This window comes from Psittacula echo, assembly GCF_963264785.1.
Source record: "Psittacula echo genome assembly, chromosome: 8".
Lineage (NCBI taxonomy): Eukaryota > Metazoa > Chordata > Aves > Psittaciformes > Psittacidae > Psittacula > Psittacula echo.
Genome location: NC_137744.1, coordinates 23306685 through 23329643, shown reverse-complemented (window position 1 = coordinate 23329643; position 22959 = coordinate 23306685). Strand labels below are relative to the sequence as shown.

Sequence of the window (22959 nt, the reverse complement as noted above, 5' to 3'; positions counted from 1 at the left end):
CTATCAAGATGAGTAACTTCTGCTGACTGTTAAAGATACCATTAATAAGCTGCTTACCAAATTAACTGCCATCATGTAAGTACTTGCCTGTTATATGTGACTTAAGGAAGAAATGGGTTGTAGGTCTGTGTATACTAAGTGGCCTGCACTGGGGAAACTCTGGTGACCTCTTGTTGAATTGGCTGAACTGCTCTTTACCCTCTTGGAGTAAAAAAAAATCCTGTGATGAACTGAAACCCTCAAGGGATTTTCTCTCATGAACATCAGCAAACACTCACAAAGAAAAGCAATGGAAAAATGACACTGCTGCTACGGCTGTGAAACAATACTCTGTAAGTCAAAGGGAAGGACAAACTCCTCCACCATTCCCACTCACAGAAAACCAGCAGACGAGGGAAGCCCAGGATCTGCAGGTAGGGTGAAGGTTATGTTGCTTGTGGCATTCATCCTGGTCTTAAACACACACAAGGACCTCTGAAGAAACCCACTGTCAGCCAGGCCCCCAGTGCAGCTGAGCTGAGCAGCAGACCTCTGCTCAGTCCGTGCCAGCCTTGCAGATGCACAGCTGCTGCTGCTGACCCAATCCTGCTTACCCCAGGAAAGGAAATCTGCCACCAACAGCAGGAGAGAAGTTACACCTTTTCAGCTGACTCATTACCACAGCAGTTTGCCATCAACAGCACAAATCCCTGAGGCCTCTGCAGGCAGCTGGGAGCCATGCAGAGTAAGAGTAACCTGTAAACACAGCTTCAGACTCAGGGGGATGCAAGAAAGGAGGCTGCCAACACCTCAAACCAGGTATTTTAAACGCAAGGAAACACTGCTTGTTATAACCCATAGGGCTGGTCCATGTCTGTGCTGCAGCAGCTCAGTTTCTGTTGAGCTGGCGGAGTGTGAAGGCACTGGGGTCCCTCTGCCCCAGCCAGCCCCCTGCTTGGGGATGCCCTTGGACAAAGCAATCCACCATAAAGAGAAATACCAAAAAGGAACTTACTGTTCTATCGGGAACTTCTACATCTGTGAAACAAACATGCTGCTACTCAGTTCATCTACTGATAACTGGGATATCTACAGCAGAGAAAAAACAAAGAACACAACACATTAAAACATTGTCTTGAGATCCAGCTGCTCATTCTGTCTTCAGTATCAGGTTAGCAAGTACATCAGTGTCTTACAAAACAGGATCCATTCCCAAGATGTCTTTACTCTGCCTCACATTAAGTACAACGTAGCTGCACCACCACTGATGCCTCATGCAGTAGGCAGTGATTGTACCCGGATTTTAACTCCATAGACTACACGTAAGACAGAAATGCCCTGAAACCATCTGGCTGAACCAGGACTCATACAGCCACAGAGCAACAGTGCGCAGGAATTTCTGCTCTCTTCTCACCACCAGTACATGTAGGAGTAAGACCTGCTCTACCTGAACATAACAACAAAGCACAGAAAAAGACCAGTGAGCTGTACTGCGAGCAGCAAAACACTGCCTAGGACTTATGCAGGCCAAACTGACTGGAAGCCTCACGCCCTTGCACTAGCAGAAGACTAGAGGATGCCCCCTGAGATACTGCTGACGTTTGGCACAGCTAACAGCCCCTACAGAACAAAGTGACACCCCGTTTTCTTTGCAATAGCTCTAAACCTGAGAGCATGACAAATCAAAAAGCTAAGATTAGCACTGGAGGGGGGGGAATAAAAAACCCCAAGTGTTTGAAATGCCTCTGGTCTAACTGGGAGAAGTTATGGCACACCAAATTGTCAGGAAGCATCACTAGGACGGGTTGTGGATATACAGTTCAGGACTGGTGCGGAAGCAGCCATCACAACTCAGTATCCTCAGAGGAAAGTTTTGGAGAGAATCATGGCTCGGCAGACATGCATGGAATCCTGAACACTTATGACAGTGCTACAACAGCACGTACTGCACATCCACAGGCAGCTCTGCAGGGATGGGTGATGTGCTGCTGGGGTAACTGAGCTTCAGATTTGAGAGCCTCACCTCCAATTGTGGGGGTTTTGGGGTAGTTTTTAGAGTCCAATCTCGCGCTGGGGAGAGGCCACCTTGTGTTTCCACTTCCACTTTCCAGCCAGGACAGGACATGCCAAAATACCACTGGGAAGGATGCTCAGGGTGGTATTTCTGCTTGAGACTGGAAGCAGAAGCGCTGCAGCTCTTGTGCGACCACGCTGGGAGTTTTGCAGCCTGGTTTCCAGGACCCGGGCTGAGGTGTGTGCTCGGTTTTGGAGAAGCATCTCCAACCCTGCCCATCGCCCATCCCTGCTGCGGCCCATGGCAGGCCCGGCCGGTGCCCCCTCACCGATCCCCTCTCACGCACACACTCTCACACGCACACGCACGCCCGAGCCTGCGCCGAGCCGGGCGCTCCGGACCCCGCACAGGATCCGGCCCTCGCCCGGTCCTCGAGATCTGAACACGTGAAAGAAAGCCATTGAAAGGGCCAAACCTGATTGGCGGTAGCTGTTGCAGCGAAGGGGACGCTGGTGGCAGGAGTTGTTGCTGCAGACACAGTGGTGGGCGTAGCACCGTGCATCATGGGCACTTTCGGAGGGGAACCATGGAAGCGACATACGGGAGGGTGGAGCGCATATATATAGATATATAGTTTTGTTTGTTTGTTTGTTTTGGTTGGTTTAGGTAACCATGGCAACATGTGGTGGATTTGGGGGCGTGGCAGGAATCACAGCAACAAGCCATGTGACATCGTCATGAAGGACACATCGGGGCGCAGCATGCAATCACAGTGCAAAGCAAGACAGCGTTGGGAAAAAAAATAAACAAGAGAGAAGGGGAAAAGCCAATTACAATTATAATTAAGGAAAAAACCAAAACATTCTCAACACTTAGTACATTTATAAGCAGAACAATGATGTATTAGACTCCGAGGGGACACATTTCCAAAGGGGGGAGAGGGCGGGTGTGCTAGCAAAAGCCCACGTCAGCTCGCACCCGTGGGGAGTTAGACGCAGCCAGTGCGCGGTCCTCTGGCTGGGGACGTTTTGGCAAGCGCACCCTCCCGCCCGCCTGGGAAAGCTCGTCCCCTTCCCTCCCCTCCCCGTCCCCGCCAGCCACCACAGGTACATGATGCACTTGGCAGCAGCCCCCTCCCCGGGTCTGCCGCCCCGCTCTAGCAGTGACGATGTTCCGGGCCGGGACAGAGCTGGAGCACGGCACACGAGCGGCGGGCAGCCGGAGTGAGCTCTCTGTGGACACAGCGTGCTTCCTTCCCACCCTAATCCTAGGGGATTTGGCAAAACGCCCCTCTTGCAGGGAAGGGGAGGGGGGGATGGATGGAGAGGGGAAGGGACCGAGAGGGAAAAATACACAAAATGCATCTGAACAGCTACAATTTGCAGAAGGAGCATCCAAAGGACAACGTGGCAGCAGGGAGCTTGGCAGCCTCCTGAAGCTGCTTGTGCCGCAGAGCACGGGGCTGGAGTGATGCTCTGGGGTACACACGGGCATCCCCCAAACCCAGGGGGAATCTGTGGGGCTGGGGAGCTCGTGGGAAGGCCCGTCCATCCCCTCAGCCATGCGGCAGGGAAGCAGATCGGCCTTCCCCGACACTCCAGCAGCCATGGCCCCGGGGTGTCTGAGGGGCTCAGCTCCCTGCCATGCAAGCGGTGTGTCCTCCCTGCACTACAGGGTTCAAGAGCAGAGTGCTTAGCCATTCCTGCCAAAGCTTTCAGACCTGCTCCTCAAAAGCCCTGCACCCTTCCCAGGCCTCCTGCTCATGCCCCTATCCCTCTGGCTGAAGCAGACACGCCTGGATGCTGGTACTCTTGTATAACCTTGGTTGGAGGATGAAAGCTCAGCTTTCACCCACGCTGCTCTGCCCAGCAGCTGCAGAGGGGAAGGTCCCTCAAAGACCTGCACGTGTTCCCAGTAAGACCTAGATGCTGAGCCTGAACATAGTGGATCCCTGCAGCACTCATGAGCACGTACTCAGCCCTGCCGCCTCACTGCATCCTATGTGTACCAGCAGCAGCACCTCCTCATGGTCCCTGATGCTTGCACACCTGACACTGCACTAGAGAGAGGAGTCTTCAGCCAGTCCATGGTCTAAGCCCTGCTCTGGCAGAGGGGCTGACCCCAGATATGTTCCTCCTTAGCACCTTCATTAAGCCAGTCTCTTAAAATAGCCTCAGAAAGACAATCACAATTCCAAGCTCTAATCCACCTGATGCCCAATACAGAACCTAAACCAACAGGATCCTCCCTTCGCCATTTCCTTTTGCTGGATGACTCAATGGCTTGTAAAGACATTTAAGTGACAAGTTTTTGTCTCTGCTGTAGAACTATACAGGGGTGGGAACACATCACCTTGGATTCTCTTATTAGTCACACGAAACACTGCACTGCACAGAAATTAAAAGGGATACAACCATTTAAGCCTCAAAGAAGACAGCGGATAGCCAGTCACACCACTCAGGCACCCAGGTTCTCACTGACACATACTAACTCGCAGTCTCTTTCAGATTAGGAAAAGTGGAGAAGTTTGTGTAGAGAAACCTACCAACGCTTGCAGTGGGTGTCATGCACAGAACTGACCCTGCACACCATGCATTGAAGCGTGGAAAGATGAACAAAAGGGATATTTCATTAGTGAAGCTTCAGTGTTAGATATCACTTTAACTAAAAAGCAGGTATTCTCTTTGCAGCAGTCAGTATTTAAGCACATGCAAACAGATTCTGCATATCGGTACAGTAGTTTAAACTCAGTTTTAAGAGATCACAGCAAACCAAATTAATTCTCGCATTTCTGGGGAGAATAGCTTTCTCCTCCCAGCCTGGTATTAAAAGATTCATCTATCCTACAAAGCAGGGCTGTTTGGGGGTTTTTTGGTATCAGCTATGTCGATTTCTTTCTGATCATGTCAGCAGAAAACAAATTGCCCTTAGAGGAACGTCACACTCATGTTAAAACCGACTTTCCAAAAGCAATTCACTCCTGCAAGCAGGGACTGGGGTTTCAAAGTCTCCAGTTTAAGCTGAAAGAGGCAGTTTTGTTCTGGCCTTGAAACAATTGTAGTGATGATGTCATTTTCAACAGACACCCTGACTCCCCCTCTCCCTTCATGGGACTGATCTCTCAATAACTGAGCAGGAGACACCAGGAAAAGCAGCAGCTCACTTTGCTTCCCCTCCCCACGGTGTGAGCTGCTATGTGCCACTTCCTTGCTTCGCTTTCCAGAGCCCTGCAAAGGCTGAGACCACATCTGCAGTGTGATGCATAAGGGAAAATGGGGATGCGTAACATCAATTCATCAGAGATCCAGGCTCTGATTGGAAATGTGCTGCTCTGCCCAGCACTCACGTCCCCAGACAGCACACAGACCTGTACGCATCAGCCCTGCATTAATTTCATTGCCATGAGACAAGAGCAGGGGGAGTGCTGGGTAAAGCCTGATCGATGGTGCGTGTCCTTATGACAACTCTGTGACCTCGAGGAAGAGGAGTGTGCAGCCAGCGAGGGGCTTGGCACTCCCAAAGGTGTGAGTGTTTCCCAGAGAAGCATCTCATTTGGCACCTAACAGATCTGCCAAAGGTCAGCTCAGCCCATCCCCTCCAAGAGCACTTTGCAGAGAACAAGGAGGGAGGCTACTGCTTGCATCCCTCCGTCCTTCCATACAAGGCTCCACTTTCTTGGAAGAACATCTTGGCAGCTGCTGAGTTTTGAGTGTCCCCAAGTGCTCTCGTAACAGAAAAGCCACATGAGCACAGGGTTTAGGTCCTGGCTCTCTAGACTCACACCAGACACAATTTGGTCTCACCATAGGACTATATCTAAGGCTTTTCCCCTGACCCTCAGAAGCAGCAAGGACAAGGTGCAGGTCCACTGTGCTCAGCCTGAGGGGCAGCCCAGACAAACACACTGGGTATTTTTAAAATACAATCTGCCAAGTGAATACAGCATTAAACACATGGGCTGAGCATGGTCTTATCATGCTCTGCAAGGATCATAATGATACTAAAGAACGAGCTATCAACTCTGGTATATTCCTCATTCAGCCACTTACACTAGTTCCTACCCTAAGCAGGTTTTGTCTGCCACTTGGCTGCAGTGAGCAGAGGTTAACCGGCTAGTCAGCAGTCACACTGCCACCTCCACATTTCCACTCCTGTGTGAATGACTGAACTGCATCTTTCAATTTTACTCTGAGACCTTAAAGGCACAATGAGAGCTGGGAGTTAAATTGCTTTTAAAAAGCTCAGGCTATCGTACTGCTCAAAAGCCAAGCACGAGGGAAATATATGCCTTTAAAGAGGATTATGTCATTTGTATTGACTGAAGAGGAACTGTTCCCTCTATAAGCACCATGGCTGCTGGCATACGTAGGTCACTGAGATAGAAGCTCAGAAAGATACCTGCAGCTTTAAGTGAGCAGGCATAGAGGTCCACAAGACATTTTAACATGAGTCCATAAGGGTGCTAGGCAGGAGTCAAAGAATTAATTTGGGATTAACCAGCTGAACCGTAAGGAGGAGAAACAGAAAGTATGAATTCCAGAAACATGCAGACATTTCTCTTAGTTGAAAAAAACCCAAAACCATAACCAAAAGGGCTAAGAAGGGCTCTGTAAAGTAAAAAGCTCTAAACTGTAGTGGGGGGGGGGGGGAGAGGAAAAGTCAAACAACAAACATGAACTTTTCATCCATTTTTAACATGAAAACTACACACCGATACTCTTGCGCTAAGGACTCTTACAAATCTGCTTATGAGCTCAACGCCTAGGTCATCAAAAAGACAACTATGATGCTGGGAGGCACTTACCTGTAGGGATGAATGCAGGCTGTTGCAACTGCATGTTGGCTAGAGCCTGTTGGTAGTGGAAAACGCTTGGGTTAAAGACTGTGGTGGCACCATTGTTTTTTTCAAGTGCTGGCCTCTTTGGTAAAGGTTGAAGTGCACCAGGCGGCAGGGCCTGTGGATAAGGGAGTCAGTAAACACAAGTGGAGTGAAACAAGGGGTCCAGATGTAGATCAAACATGCATTAAATCATCAGGGGGGCTAGCTGCATATCACCTGCAACTGTGTCAACTTAGTGAGACGGGAAAGACAAGAGCAGCTAAGTCACAGTGGAAGTGGTAGGTGGAATCTATTCACTAGGTAAGCAGTTAGTAAATGCCCCAGGAGGGGCAGAGTCCAGGAGGAGGAGGGGTGCTAAGGAAACTCTTCAGCAGGACTGACTTGGGCACACAGGGAGAAAAAGAGTGAGGAGAAGGCAGGGGAGAGGTGATCACCTGGACAGGATAGTATGAGGAGCAGTTGCAGGCAACAAGCATTTAAAAACGTACCAGGTAAGAGAAGTACAATAGATTTAAACCCAAGAAGACCAGCCTGAGCAACAAATGCCATTGAAAAAGGGATGGTTGTCCTTTCAACTCCTGCTTACATGTATGTGTGCATGTGTGGAAGCGTGCAGCCAACCCTGTGTCCGGGTGGTAAAGCACTAGGTGCTGCCAGTTACACGTGTAATGTTACATTCATAGTAAAATGCATTTCCACTTGTTAGTAGAGAGGCTGAGCAACATGGTTAAGAACAGGCCTGATCCTCCACTGCTCACACCAGTGGCACAGCTCAGCATCAGCTCATTTGGACCTGCTTCCACTTCCTAGAAGGTGGCCTCCACCAGTTCAGTGCTGCTCGCTTGTTACTAACACTGCAAAAGCCATTGACAGCTCTCCTCTTTTTGCTCTATCACACCACCGAGCTTCTTCCAGCCTGTCAAACCTGTTCAGAGCTGGTAAAAAAAGCACTAACCCAACTCAGGAACTTTTCTCAGTTACTCATCATTCACCCAAGCATGTCTCAACAGCAAAGCAGTATGTCAGGTTTTCAGGAGACAGGAATGCTTCTAATGATTTACAGCTTTTTATTGTACCCGAGTAGAAAGCACGTTTTTTTCTGCACACTGTGACAGAAAAGGGTCCTTTTTAATTCTGCCCTGCAGCCCTTGTGCACATAACACTCCCACTGACGTCAGGGAGCCTTATGCACGTGGAAGTCATGCACAATCAGGTTACTTCTGCCTACTTGTTCTGTATCATGGAGCAAAGCCATGGCTGAAATAGAGTTCTCCCTCCTGTTTTCTGGGTTTTCTTATTAAGAGGTGACAGTGAAGGGCAGGCATGGAGGAGGTTTAGCTAGTGAAGGGCTGAGGCTGCAAACACACAGTATTCAGATGGAAGGACACAAGCAAAGGGATTTTCAAGTGTTATGAAGCTCAACACACAACAGAATGTAAGTGAAAGCTTCCCACCATCTAGACACAGGTTTCACTTTAATTTGCTATAGGAGACTGCTCATCTACGGAATGCTAAGCAAGAGACTTCCAGGCAAACGTTACTCCATCCTATCTCCATTCACATGGTGAGTTTTGGATAGGTTTAATATTTAAAAGAAGAAAATGAGAAGAAGAAACTGCATTTGCAAAACTGCCCTCAGACATGCACGCATCCTCTGCTAATGCTACTAGGCATCAGTGCCAGCAGAAGGGCTTCATCTTCCCAGATTTCTTCTGGATAGTATCAAACGACACCACTCAAACATGAGACAACATCAGATTGAGACACGGAAGTCTTTTGCTTAAGATCCCCATTTTAGGATGAGGTCTTTAAGGTACAGATCTAAGAGTTCCCATTTCTAGGTAAGCCCTCACTGACAACTATGTTAAATCTGACTCTGTCTACATCTCATCTACGTAATGGCAGCCACATGAATGTTCCTCCAGGCAATAGGCGGAGCTGCAGCTTGCAGAGCCTGGAGTAGCTCCACATACATCAGAGGTGTTTTACAGGTTTACAGTGAGTGAAGAACTTGCTGCTTAAATCCACGCTCTGTACGGTGCCCGATTGCTAAGCATTCCTTTTCAGATGCTTCCAAAACCTGCCCCAGAAAAAACCCTGCTAATTATAGCAAAGCAACTGTGCCAGGCAGGCACATAATGACTTCTGAGTCCTTGCTTCTTGGCCAAAGGCTGTCAGTCACCCCAAAAACCCCATTATCCCCTAATGGCAGTGCCAAAAGCAGAACAACTGAAGGCTTTGAGACCTTACTGAGATGTATTGGCTTTCTACAGGACAATCCTGAGCCCAGCACAGCAGTCAGAGGGAGCACACAAACAGCACCTGGCCGTAGGGACATCAAGGCACAACAGTCCATCAACATCATGGAATCACAGCCTGGTTTGTGATGGAAGGGAGCTTAAAGCTCACCCAGTTCCAACCCCTGCCACGGGCAGGGACACCTTCCACTAGAGCAGCTTGCTCCAAGCCCCTGTGTCCAACCTGGCCTTGAACGCTGCCAGGGATGGAAGTCAGAACTCCCCCCATGCTGGTTACCAACCCTCTCTTGTTACTCTTCCGCAAGACAAGGCCTGGATTACATGTTTGTAACAAACAATTCAATAACCTCAGAGTTATCCTCCCATCACTATCTCCTGGGAGCAGATCCCACTTCCACCCCTTTGCATGTAGGGAAGAGGGGCTGGGTCTCCATCTGGCTGCTTCAGTCCAAGGCACAACAATACAAAATGACCTGCGAGAGGGCAGAGGCAGCCCCCACTCCCCGGCATGCAGCAGAACCAAGCTGAGCAGCTTCCTCTGAAGATTATACACGGCTCTTATCACCGCTGTGAGTCCTCCTCTGGCGCAGCCTTCCTGAAGGGTTCAGAGGAGGTGACAGACTCCAGCAAGGCAGTGGCAAACCTTCAGATGCTTCAGAACAGGAAGACTAGTAAAAGTAACTTATCTGATGGGCTTTTGTTCAGTGGGCAGATCAGGAGGGGAAGGGAGCTAAAGGGCTTTCCCAGTCTGCTCCGAGAGGTGGCTCTTGGGGAGGGCAGAGAGGCAAGATCCAGGTCACTGCCTGTGCTGGCTTTGGGGCTGCTTCTGTGCCAGCTATAAGCAGTGAGAAGTGAGAGGCTCTTATGTCATCTACAGCTTTAATTCCACAGCTGCTGATGTGACAGTTGGCTGAAGGTTAATCAGCAGGCAGAGAGCACACAGTGGCAATGGGCTGGGGAGGAAGACAAGCACAGGGACCAAACCAGCAAGCAGAGGTGTCAAGAGAGAGCAACGTTTGGGGAGGCAAAGAGAAGACAAACAAACAAACAAGTGAATGCATTATACAATGTATGAAGAAGACATGGAACAGCTGTTTTCATGGAACCACAGCTTGGTTTGTGTTGGAACATTTATAAATCCATGGGACCAGATGGGATCCATCCCAGGGTGATGAGGGAGATGGCGGATGAGCTTGCAAAGCCGCTCTCCATCATTTACCAACAGTCGTGGCTCACTGGTGAGGTTCCAGATGATTGGAAGAGACCTTAAAACTCCTCCAGCTCCAACCCCTGCCACGGGCAGGGATCCCTTCCACTGGAGCAGCTTGCTCCAAGCCCCTGTGTCCAACCTGGCCTTGAACACTGCCAGGGATGGGGCAGCCACAGCTTCTCTGTTTTGAGTAAGTTTTAGAAGTAAAGAAATGTCACTGTGGGACACGTGCTCCAGAGCTGCTCCACCGCCTGGTGCAGTGAGTAAGGAGCACTTGGGGATCAGCACCTACAAGTGGACTTGCAGCCCTAGTTCTGCAGCTCCGCACCATGCAGAGGTCAGCAGGAGGGCTCGTGGCAAGGGCACGACCACCAGTCAAGAAAGAAGGTTCAAGCACATGCTTAAGTGCCATCCTAAACTGGGGACTGAGCCTGACCCAGTCCATCTGACTTCAGCCAAGCAAGAGTAAAGCTACTACTTGTGCATGTCACGTAAATGCAGGACTGGGCTCCTCAGAAGTCACTTCTGACTTTGGATTTGAAGTAATTTCAAATCTATTTCAGGAGGAACACCCATTTTTCTGGCATATGTTTTTTGATCCAAGACACGCAGGCACCATTCTTCCCCTTATTAAAGTCTTACTCCTCAACAGGTACAGTAAAAGCATCAAACCTTGAAAACTCAATGAATAATGTAAGCTGTTTTGGTAGCAGGGGTGATGCAACAAGCCATCAATAAATATTTTAAAGGTTCTAGTTAGCAGCATACAAACAAGGTTAATCACATTTTTAACAGAAGCCAGAAGCATGAATAAAACATGTGCTGGCTTTGGTCAAGTAGCAGTGCCCTACATAATGAGTGAAAAAGTAAAGATTCCATTGTGAAGAACACAAAGAGTTTCATTTCAGAAGGTTCTTTGTCAACAAGACCTGGGCTCTTGTTTCAACAGTCATAAAAATAGTAAGAAATCTCATAAATAAACTGCAGGACAAATAAATTCTGAGTATAAATGGGCTCTCCAAATTACATTCCAGGTCACACTTCTGCTACAAGGAGAGCAGTTGTTTAATTCCTAGAATCATCCTGGGTTTGCATTCTGCTTCACCATGAACGCAAAGCAACCTCCTTTTTTACTGCCTTCAAAAAAGAGGGATTTAGAAAACTTTTAGTGACCTACATCCAAAAGGAGACAAGAACCTTTTTAATAACAGCTGTCTATAAAACCATAATGACAGAACAGGTGACGCTGGAAGGGACTCCTAGAGACCATCCAGACCAACACTTTGTTCAAAGCCGGGTCAACTACAGCAGCCTGCTCAGGGCTGCAGCCAGGCAGGTTCTGAGTATCTCCAAGGATGGAGCAGCCTGTTGCAGTGCTTGACCACCTTCATGGTAAAGAAGTTTAAATGGAATTTCCTGAATTCCCCTTTGTGCCCATTGCCTCTTGTCCTTTCACTGGGCACTACAGAGAAGAGTCTGTCTCTGTCGTCTTTACCTCCCCCACGAGGAATTTATACATGTGGGTAAGATGCTCCTGGGCCTCTTCTTCCCTCCCCACACTGAATATCCCAGCTCTCCCACTGCTGGAAGAAATAGGTGCTATTAAACCAAACTCAACACAATGGCAAACACTGGCTTCAGCTGGGAATTTTATGTGGTCAGTCTTCCTTGACTCATTTTCCCAATTGTAGGTGTTAGAGAAATCACAATTCACATTAAAATGCAGGTGGGACCATCTTTACCAGGTCCCAACTATCAAATGGGTCAGGAGGTCACTCTTAGTTGGAGCCTTGTAACTTCACTAAGGTACCTGGCACAAGTTTGCTAACCTCAAACAACTGACACCTTGTCTGCTTTTAAGCTACCGACTTCAACAGGTCAGGATCTCCCTGCGAAAGATGTATTATGGGATGAGAGGTCTTTGCTTTCCTTGTGTACTGAAAAAGCTGAACTGACACCTACAACGTAGCCAGGGAAGATGCTGGTTCCAAGTGTTGTGTTCATGTCATGTCATGACTTGCCCACAGGGCTTGCCACCATGTCTCTAACTGACAGGCTGCACTGTGTCACTCTGGGCTTCGTGCTATGGTGAGCACATAGAAGGGATGAAGAGATGGGATTCATACTGCACATGTTCTCAGTCAGCCATTCACAAAGCACTCTGTTTTCCCCCAAACACCACATGTGACACAACTGAAATCTCTCAGTGATGTTAATACAGCTTGAGAAGAACTCATGCTTACCATTGCAGCTGCAGCTGTCTGGTTCACCTGGTGTTGAGCTGCCTTGATTTTGGCTTGCAGGTGTGCAGGGGGATGAAAGTACTTGCATTTCTCCCTAGAGCATCGCCCTTTGATGTAATCCATGCAGACTGTGACAGTGTTTTCATTTGTGTCTATCATTGCGATATCTATGGGGTGAGCGTAGCGGCAATCGTTCTCACCACGCGTGCAATTCCCACGCTGGAACTCCCGACACACCTTCAAAGGAAGTCACAGTGAACATTAACTTACTCCTCAGTCAGTGTTTGAAACACGGAGTATCAGTTCAATTGGCCACATTAAGCCACGTGTGTATTCTACACCCATGCTTAGGCAGCACATAGACCAACAGTCACAGCCACAACTGGTGCTACTCGCAACTGCTTCAGGGTATGTAAAGCCCCACAACATTATCAGGGCCTATTACCAAGCACAAGGGAAATACAGAACTTGTACAGAATGGAAAACCACCTCAGGAAGTCAACGTTGTTTTACCAAAACTTCTGGAGCTCAGGATTTCTTCCCTGCCTCTAAAGCTTAAATGTTACAACTCTGCCACTTGTGTTTAACACCTGGGTTATGTGTTTCTTATGGAGCACGCTCCTGGGTAGACCCTTTCATTCTAAATGTTCCATGCTGCTGCTATTTGCAACGAGTACGTGTTCCTAAATAGGAGTAGCCTCTTTCACATAAACGATCTCACTTGCCCTCCACAATAAAACAGTGGCATTACTGACAGTGCATCTGATCACACTGCAGTGTGCTTGGGAGGTGTTGCCAGAACTGCTGGCTTTATGAATATCCGGAAGAGCCTCCTAAGTTATGACCACCGAAGCATCAAAAGCAGAGAAAAAGGTTTCCTTGTCTGAGGAACTGAGGGGAATTGCTGAGGACTACAGCTGGTGGTGTAGGTTATGTATCTGTGCACTATAAGACTGAGTGTGGAGAAAGGTGAGCTGTCAGGAAGGGGACAGAAAGAACACAACACAAACCAACATGCTTTGAAATAATACCCTTCCCTGTGTTACAATTTACACCTGCAGGGATCTCTGAATTCAGGTCCTCAGCCTTTCCTGTCCTGCAGAGCCTCTGCTTAAGGTTTGAAAGATGTGCAACTCCTCCAACACTAAGTCCCAGCAAGCCCAGCCAAGTGTGGGGTGGGAGAGACATCTTTCCAGTGCCCCATGCTCGCAGCTCCCAACAGTGCAATGCTGAAAGCTTTTTGTATAAGCTCAGAAAAGCCACCTGTAGACAAGGGAAGTGTCTGGTACTTCCAAAACGGCTCCCACTCAGCTCAGTGAAAGGGCAAACCATCCACTTGCATTTTTAAAGCACAGAAAACAACAATCTCAGCCTGCTCCAACGCCCACTGCAATCACAAGAGTCTTTCCAAATTCCCAGTGACTTTCAAGGATTTGGGATCAGGCCCTGCATGAGAATCTGCTCAAGCATAGAGGAGCAGCCCTGTGTTAGGAAAACCGCAGGTTAAACTCTGCACTGTGCTGCATCAAGTCATTCTAGCAGAGAGCAGCAGCTGGGACCACACGTCCTGTTTATTCCCATCAGCAGCATCACATCAGACATCCAAATACCTCCAGTTTATCCGTACGCATCAGTTTCTGCCCAGCAGAGCCTCCTGGTACTGTAACAGTAGGATTTCCAGAAACCAGGACAGGAGTATTTGGTAACAGCTCTGCAGGAACCAATCCCATCCCAGGAGAAACATGACTCAGGTAGGGACTAAAAGCCATCGTGGGGCTTGTTGCAAGCGATGGAGTCACAGGAAACGTTGTCTGGGGATGGAAAGAAGAAAAACATTAGTTAACATTAGTTAAAATAACTAAGTAGAACATTAGTTAAAAAGCTGTGTCTTGGATTACCCACCAAAGCCTTGCATCAAATCAATCCTTTTAGACAATTTGATTTGCAGTATGAGATGCTGGGCTCTCCAATCTCTTCATTTACCACTGTTTCCTTGTGATCCATTCGCTCCTCCTGACTCACAGATAGTGACTCATAGGAACACAAGGCATCTTTATTTGTCAGATCAAAGCATATTGATGATCTTTACAGTTTAATGACACAATTAAGGATTTCATGCCAGCAATTACGGCAGGCCCAAATTAAACAGACTTCTCATTCCCAAACAAATGTCTCAGCTTCTGGATGTCTACACTGCAAAGCTGTCCCCATACGGGTGCCCCAACGTAAACTGTAGCTGCACAACCTGGAAGGAGGTAACCCCATCCACTACTTCACAGAACCCCAGACTGGTTTGGGTTGGAAGGGACCTTAAAGCTCCTCCAGCTCCAACCCCTGCCACGGGCAGGGACCCCTTCCACTGGAGCAGCTTGCTCCAAGCCCCTGTGTCCAACCTGGCCTTGAACACTGCCAGGGATGGGGCAGCCACAGCTTCTCTGGGCACCCTGGGCCAGCGCCTCAGCACCCTCACAGGGAAGAGCTTCTGCCTAAGAGCTCATCTCAGTCTCCCCTCTGGCAGGTTAAAGCCATTCCCCTTGGCCTGTCCTTACAGACCCTTGTCCAAAGCCCCTCTCCAGGTTTCCTGGAGCCCTTTTAGGCACTGTGGCCGCTCTTAAGGTCTTCCTAGAGCCTTCTCTCCTCCAGGCTCCACTGCCAGCTCTGGGTTACAGTTAAAGCTGCTCCTGTCTGCAGGCACAGGTGATGCTGTCCTCAGGAACTACAGCCTCTACTTGGCAATAAACACAAGTGTGTGTACAAAATTGCCTGCGGTGGGTTTTCTGGCCACACACATCATCCCCTCCTTGCTTTTATTTTGGTACTTTTAGTCGGGGGGGCTTCTAAAAGAAACCAGACATGGACAATGTGTGCATCTTCATCCCTTCATACCCTGCTTGTTGCGATCTGAAAGCAGCCAGCCCACAGGAACAGCAGCCAAGCTGTTCCGATCTCTTTTTAGCTTAATGATGGCCTCTTCCTAAGGTCAGAGTGACAGCAAACAGCTCCTGAGCTGATGGGAGAGGGGATGACAGGTCACTGCCAGCATATGTCCCTCTTTCTATGCCTCAGCAAGGAGACAGCCTCCTGAATCAGCAGTGCTGAGCATTCCAATGTATTCCATGTAGCAGAATAATCCTCTCCCTGGCAAAGATTCCCAATTTCCCTTCTTTGGAGTCCAAGGTAAAACCTGCTTCAGCTGATGGGAGATTTTAACCATTATACCCAGAGATCCTCCAGTTCATGACCCTTTATGAACTAATTCTCTTCCCTCTTTCAGTTCGCTGTGGCTCCCAGACATGTTACACCTTCTGCTGCTGGAAAAGCTCTGCCAGAATCTTCAAACACAGTGACTCCACGAACACTTCCATTGGACTGGTTTCTTTTGTGCATGTACCAGCAATTACAGTGGCATCTGCTGAGCTTCTGTCACCATTTGAACTGTAAATGATGTTTTAAGGAGCTTCTCCAGCCCAGCCAGTCTGTACAGGGTTATGCTCGGGCTGACATGTCAGCCCTTCTTTTATGTACCTGTAGCACACCTTGCAGCACGTGTGGCTTGCACAAATACATGGGCAAATCTACTCTATGTTTTTCCAGGACCTAATACAGAAGGAGCCTGGATAAGGAGTTAGGAGCTGTAAGGAGGAAAGGGGGATGTTTAGAGCTATAGAGCTTGTCTTCCTAAGTATCAAGACAGACCATGGCACAGCTGATTTTGTTAACAAACCAGAAGCTGCATTCAATTTGCTCAGCAGAAAGTGTGCTAAAGCTGGAGAGCAAACACAGCATGGGTGAGAAGAGAAAGGCTGGTGTAGTGCCCAACGCAAGCACTGCCTCAGCCAGGATGTGTTGATTCCCAGTTACCTCAGACCCTCCAAAGGGAAAGCCTGAAAATGAGAGACACGGCATAAATGCAAAGGTGTTGATGGCCTGAAGGAGGGCAGACAGGGTGCTGCTAAGCAGCTATACGTGGAAAGCACAAAAACACCAGCCCAGTGGAAGCTTTTATTACAGTCTGGTGATAGAGATGTAGAAGATAAAGATCTCACACTGACAAGGATGATTGCAAGCACAATTGATGCTGGTCAGTAAAAGAAAGAAACCTGTGTTCCCTCCAATGCAACTGCATGGGGCTGGCTGTGAAACAACCCTCTAGCATGAAGGCTGAGCACGCCAGAGTGAAACCAACCAGCCAAAGCATCAGCTACCTACTGCCACAGATGCTTGCTTCCTCAACCAGATCACAAAGACGCACTCCCACCTCAAAAGATCTCTCCTTTATGAGCTGCTGTAAAGTCAGGTGTTAATGCCCCACAGCACTGTCTCTTGGCAGACACCAGCTCCCAGGTGGGCCAGGGCACATGTGTTTGTTCATTTCTAGCGTGTCTTTGACTAGAGCCTGAGAGATGGATGGGTTTTCACTGCATGGAACAAATGCATGCCCCAAGCACCTGCTGAAATCTGCTTCAGCACTTGTTCCAAGCATCACTGCCCAAGCTAGTTGTTCACTCTGTGCTTCAACCCCTCCATCAGCACCAAGGGGTGACAGCAGGGTTCTGCTGCCCCAGAGGGGACACAGCTGGGTTACAGGCTGGGGTGTCTGCAGGGACATGGCTGATCACAGCTGTCAAGACCAAGATTGGAAAAGCCCTTTCAGCTCATCCAGTCCAACCCTTACCCCAGCACTGCCAAGGCCACCACTGACCCATGGCACTGAGGCCTCGTCTCCACGGGCTGTGAACACTTGCAGGGACGGTGCCTGCAGCCCTGCCCTGGGCAGCCTGTTCCAATGCCTGAGCACCCTCTGGGGCAGGAATTGTTCCTCAGCTCCATCTAAACCTGCCCTGGTGCAGCTTGAGGCCGGTTCCTCTTGTCCCACCCCTTGTTCCTTGGGAGCAGAGCCCAGCCCCTCCTGGCTCCATCCTCCTGTCAGGCAGTTGTAGGCAGCCATCAGGTCCCCCCTGAGCCTTCTCTTCTCCAGACTGAACCCCCCAGGTCCCTCAGCCCTTCCCCATCACACTGTGCTCCAGGCCCTGCACCAGCCCCGGTGCCCTTCTCTCGCCTCGCTCCAGCACCTCAGTATCTCCCTTGTAATGAAGATCATGAAGAGCTTGAAAACAAAGATGGGGGGAACAACACCCCAGGGAGCAGCAGAGGCAGCTGCAGGCAGGAGTGGAGGCACCACCACTGTGCTGTACCCAACAGCCTGCTCAGGCACAGCTAATGTCAGCACCACACACAGCAGCCACTGCCCTGCTCCACCGGGTCAGTTTGAAGCTTGTGCTGAAGCATCTCCATGGCCAGCTCCAAAGGTCTGTCCCACACTGCTGCAAAGGGATAAAGCAGAATGGAGAGGGTAACAGGCCCAGGGTGCAGCACTTTTGAGGCAGTATCTGAGAAACCAGACAGAGCACTGACCAAAATGGCTCTTGTACCAATGCCAGAGCCCAGCTCTATCTACCTTCAACCTGGCTTTTACAGAGTCAACAGACCGAGGTACAACCAGCCCAGACAGCTTCCAGCACAGCTCAACCAGCAGTCAAGGTGAATTTGGACTTCCCAAAGTCAAAACTTTACTGGAGTCTTTCTACTTGGCACCATCCTTGAGGCCTCTTCAAGGTCTCTGCCAGACAAATACACCATGCTGAGCAAATACTGTGCCTCGTGCCCTTGGCAGCCTGGTTTGGAAGTGCTGGACGAAGCAGTCTGTTTAAAACTGCATCTCAGGCACCATTCATGTGACTGCACAAACGGTCAGCAGGAACACCAGAGAGCAACCTGAGACCTTAGAGGAATGAGCTCACAGCAGCAAACACCAGCTCACACCCAGCGGGTTCTGTGCCAGCACCACCTTCACTAAGCACCATCAGCAGGGTGCTGGCTCCTGCGGCAGCAGCACCATCAGCTCTTGCTGGTGATGTGAGAAGGGCTGGCGGTGGATGTTCAGGTGCAAGCTCACAGACACACACGCTCGGTGCCAGCTCAGGAAGGTGGTGACACGCTGCTGTGCCGGGTGCTGCTGTGGGGTTTGGGTGGTGGCTTGGTTTAACTCAGTCACGTCAGTGGTGAAAATGCCCTCTAAAACATCCAAGCGTTCAGCTACTGCTTGGTGCTCTTTGAGCACGCTGTTCCCAAGCTCGCTGTTCCCAATCTCGTCCCTGGCACGCGTCCCACTAAAGCAGGCATCCAGTTGATCAGCTTTCTGATCACATGGGATTTGTTCTGCTGCTGCATCTGATACAATGCTTCCTGCTTTGAAGACTCTCCTATGTAGCCAGGAGGAGGCCCCACCCTGCTCATTTAGAGGGGAAAAACCTTCTCAGAGCCTGTTTCCACCAGCAGCATCTTTGGGAATCAAAGGCAGTTGGAAGAGCAACCTCTTGTTTGTCCTGAAAGTGGTGTGGAGCCAGTTGGGCAGCAGGAGTCAGACCCAGAGCTGGTTTACCCTCAGCCAAGTGTGGGAAAGCAAGAAGGGAGCAGTCACTGTAGAACAAAGGTTTTACTTCTCTCCTTTGCCCATGTCTCCCTCGTGGCACAGTGCAGAAACCAGGGACCTTTCTCATCAGACAAGTTACCTCTGCAATGAGAGCATGAACCAGACTCAGTCTCAGAGGCAATTTAAAAGGCAGGAGTGAAACTGCAGGCGTGAACTGGACCTGCAAGATTGCAAAATGGGAAGATGGGAACTTTCCAAAGAGGAAATCCCAAAGATGTTTTGAATCGCCACAGCCAAAGAGTGTCCGCTTGGAATTCCCCACAGAGGAAAACCCCAAACAGGAAGGGTTTGCTTCTGGAACAGGACGAGGAAACGAGTGCTACCAGTTTGTGGGAATTCAGGATTTCTCTCTGATGTGCACGTACTCTGGAGCTCAAAAAAAGAGGTGTAAAGATCCCAGCAGATAAGAGCTTAAGCAACTGTTGTTGGGACACCCCTAAGAAAGCACAGGCTGGTGCACAAGCTGTTATACCTTCAGGCTGTTAGTGTCCTCTCAGGATGCAGCCAGACCTCCTGTGGCACAGCACAAGGAACCTCACCCAACAACTGCACCTTCAGTGCACACTGCCCCAGGAAAGATACTGAGCCCCAGCTTTAACTGGAGAGCTCCTCCTCAAGCTCTTGGTTGGAAACATGCAGTTATTTATGTCAGCACCAAAGAGCTGCTGCAAGACCTCTGACATTTCTTGAAGTACACATCATGGAAGACCCAAACTCAGCTGATAAATGTCACACCCCGCCCCCCCGCCCAATACACCAACCAACAGAGCTAAGCCACCCTCTCCCTGGTGTAACAGGGTTCTCCAGCCTCAAAACCTGTTCTGATAAGCAAAACCAGAGACAGGCAGCGAAGGCTTTTCTGAATCACCTACTCTGCAAACACCCATCTCCCACAGGCTTCCCTTCCGACCTGAAGAGAAGCAAATCTCTCCTGCTGCTAGCATAGAACAGCATTGCTGTGAAAGACAAGTGCCAGGGCTGTGACATTAACACAGCTCTCTGCTGGGATGTCTGCAGTGAAATGGGTCTCACTCCCAGGCATAGAAAAAAGTATTAAGGTCTGGGTAGGATTCATCTTCCCCAATTTCAGCTCAGCAGTACAATGCATCTAGTCCAAGGGAGTCAGCTGGCTTCTTGGAAGAACTCCAGCATCCTCACCCCAATGTAAAACAGATACCCAAAATAGGATCAATTGGAATTGAGCCACTCACGACTTCTGGGATGCATGTGAATTAACTGGTCAAACATCCTTTCCTTCCACCCGCCCTGAACAATGGGTACAAACTGGAACACAAGAGGTTCCACTTAAACTTGAGACTGGAACAGGCTGCCCAGGGGGGTTGTGGAGTCTCCTTCTCTGGAGACATTCAAAACCCGCCTGGACACATTCCTGTGTAACCTTATCTAGGTGTTCCTGCTCCGGCAGGGGGATTGGACTAGACGATCTTTTGAGGTCCCTTCCAATCTCTAACATACTGTGATACTGTGATACTGTGAACCTCACAGCTCCTTAGTAACCAGAGGAAAGGAGCTGTGAGCAAGAAGATGCCATGGTAGCATCAGACATCCCTCCAGAAGATGCTGCGTGACAACTGCCCAAGGCTGGGGCCTTATGAGCAAACAAGAAGGACGCATGGAGCAGTGTGACCTCAAACTCACTGCTGGAACTCACAATGGGCTGTAGCTGGGCACCTGGAAGCATGAACTGCATCTGCTGAGCGAACATGGCTGCGGCTGTCTTCTGCTGGATCAGGTTGTTGCGGCCGTTTATTTCGAGCTGTGTTTTCAAGTGGGGGGGAGGATGGAGATATTTGCAGTTCTCGCGGGTACACCGGCCCTGGAAAACACAAGGAAACAGCATTTCAGTGCATGGGACACACGGGGCAGGCACACAGGCTTAGTTATGGGTTGTCAGAGTTACTGCACCAACACAAGCATCTGAGCTGAGGCAGTTTGATGGCTGCTGCTCCTCTTCAGTGATTCTTCTATAGGCTTAAGTGAAGAACAACATGACTTCTCCTGAAGTAAGACTAACCCAGTGCTATCAAGCTAAACACTAGTTGGGCTTCCTGATGTCATTGTTGTAGAATCCCCAGTCTTAACATGAATACCAATGTTTTCAGAAACCAGTGGCAACAGTTCCAGAAAAAACACCCAAAATTGCATTTCTTGTGTGGGTTGTTTCCCTCCCTCCCAACACCAGACCTGACATCAGACAGTGAGAAACGAACTGCCTCCAGCACTGCCCCGGCTGCATCACCACACACATCCTCACGTCTGTGTAAAGCGGCACCACGCAGCTGGTGGCTGCTCAGACTCTACTACAAGGTAAAAAACCTGCATTAACCGGGGAAGAGAAGACTCAGCAGCACTGGGGAGGTTTGGGTCATTCTCATGGCAGCTTTTCCAGGTCCCCCTAAAGCCCTTCCCATCCCCTGGGACCCACCAAGATCCAGCATCCAGGCTCAGAGCATTCTGCAGCATCCCACCTCCACCACTGCTGCAGTGCAGCGGGGTGGCCATGGCCATGCAGCTGCTCTGTTCTCAGCTCCAGTCTTCAAGGGCTTAACACATCAGCCTTAGAAATCCCTCCTGGTTAACCCTGGCACAAAGGCTTTAGGTTGGGAAAACTCTAATTTCTACCAAATTTGGAATAAATGTGTGTGGATGTTTCTGCACTGCAGGAAAGGAGAAGATGAAAAAAAGAGCTATTGGTTTTTACAGGCCCTTCTTCAGCTGGAAAAGGACTGTTATTCCAACTGAGATTCCGCATGTCACTTCCACCCCAGCTTGCTGGGAAGCTTTGTTCTACATTTTAATCAAGGCAGAGTTTGTTTAATTCCAACACGGGGTTCTGCAAACACGACGTGTTTATTACCAACAAGAAGTGCCCATAAAGCACGACCTTGGTGCTGCAGAGCTGTGAGCAGAAACCACTGCTGCTGGTGCTGGAGTGCTACTGGTTTCAGCGAGGAGCTGTGTCTGGAGGACCTGAGCCCTGTGCAGATGCTGCTGCAGAGCATGCGAAGTGCAGCACGGCTGTCGTCAGCCTGCCAGGGCTCCAGGAAAGCTGAATCACTCAGATGCAAACCCACACCTTCAGCCCAGCTCCTCCTCATCATCATTTTGATCCTGAGCATCATCAACCACTCTTTCACCAGGACAGGTTAGGAGCCACAGCTGAGGTGGGTTGCTCACCAACACCACAGAAGGCTCTTCATCTCTCAGACAAGGAATTTTAGGAACTGATGGTGTGAACACAGGGTCTTCCCAGTTCAGACATCCAGCTACAAAACAACTTCCAAGAGGTCTCGCTCTAAAGTGATGGGCACCTCTGGTATCCCTTGAACTCCAGCACTGGTGGGGGAGATCCCTGCTTCTACACTTCCATCACAACACCCACAGTTCTCAGTACTCCTCAGCAACATGTACGCTCCTCAAGACCAGTTTCAGCTCTGTGCAAGCCGCCAGAAGGACAAAGAACTGCCATTATTCGCTTCTCAGTACCAGCTGCAACACAGCAGGGAAACAACAGGGAATGGGCAGCAAATCTGCTGTGGGAATACTGGGCTGGGGACAAACGAGGACAATTCTGTTTTATACCTTGGTGACCTAGGACGCAATATGGGAACATACAGCAGGAATCAGGCCCCTAACCCTCAGATTGAGCATCTTCATGCTAAAAGGCACAGTCTGGCTGCAGTGACTCGCTGTGGCTCCAGCACAGGGCACAGGACAGTCCCAGTCCCTGCAGAGATCAAGCAGAGAGTGTGGTACCCAAAAGCATCATCCCAGCACCTAAGTGGATCTTTGCATTTGTCAGGAAGGGGAACAGTGCTCGGAGCCTGACCTGTGCCAGCACACGGTGTGCTGAGCCTGCTGGGACCAGTGCAGCATCCTGCTGTAAGCAGACGAGTTTGGT

The 22959-nt window shown here is 49.6% G+C and overlaps 1 protein-coding gene across 10 annotated transcripts in view; it reads right to left on the bottom strand.

Moving 5' to 3' along the window:
* The window catches only part of MBNL3 (muscleblind like splicing regulator 3), a 77081-nt gene that overhangs the window by 3948 nt on the left and 50174 nt on the right, over nt 1-22959 (bottom strand). For 3 of the 10 annotated variants that reach the window (XM_080624584.1, XM_080624583.1, XM_080624585.1), the window contains exons 3-8: nt 20710-20874; nt 14155-14355; nt 12545-12781; nt 6798-6948; nt 2469-2563; nt 995-1068 (exon numbers count right to left, since the gene is read on the bottom strand). In XM_080624584.1, the coding sequence (XP_080480710.1) occupies nt 1012-1068; nt 2469-2563; nt 6798-6948; nt 12545-12781; nt 14155-14355; nt 20710-20874 (906 nt within the window). In that variant the 3' untranslated portion in view covers nt 995-1011. The remainder of the gene's footprint in view (nt 1-994; nt 1069-2468; nt 2564-6797; nt 6949-12544; nt 12782-14154; nt 14356-20709; nt 20875-22959) is intronic. The other 7 variants (XR_013957513.1, XR_013957515.1, XM_080624588.1 and 4 more) reach the window with 6 other exon arrangements.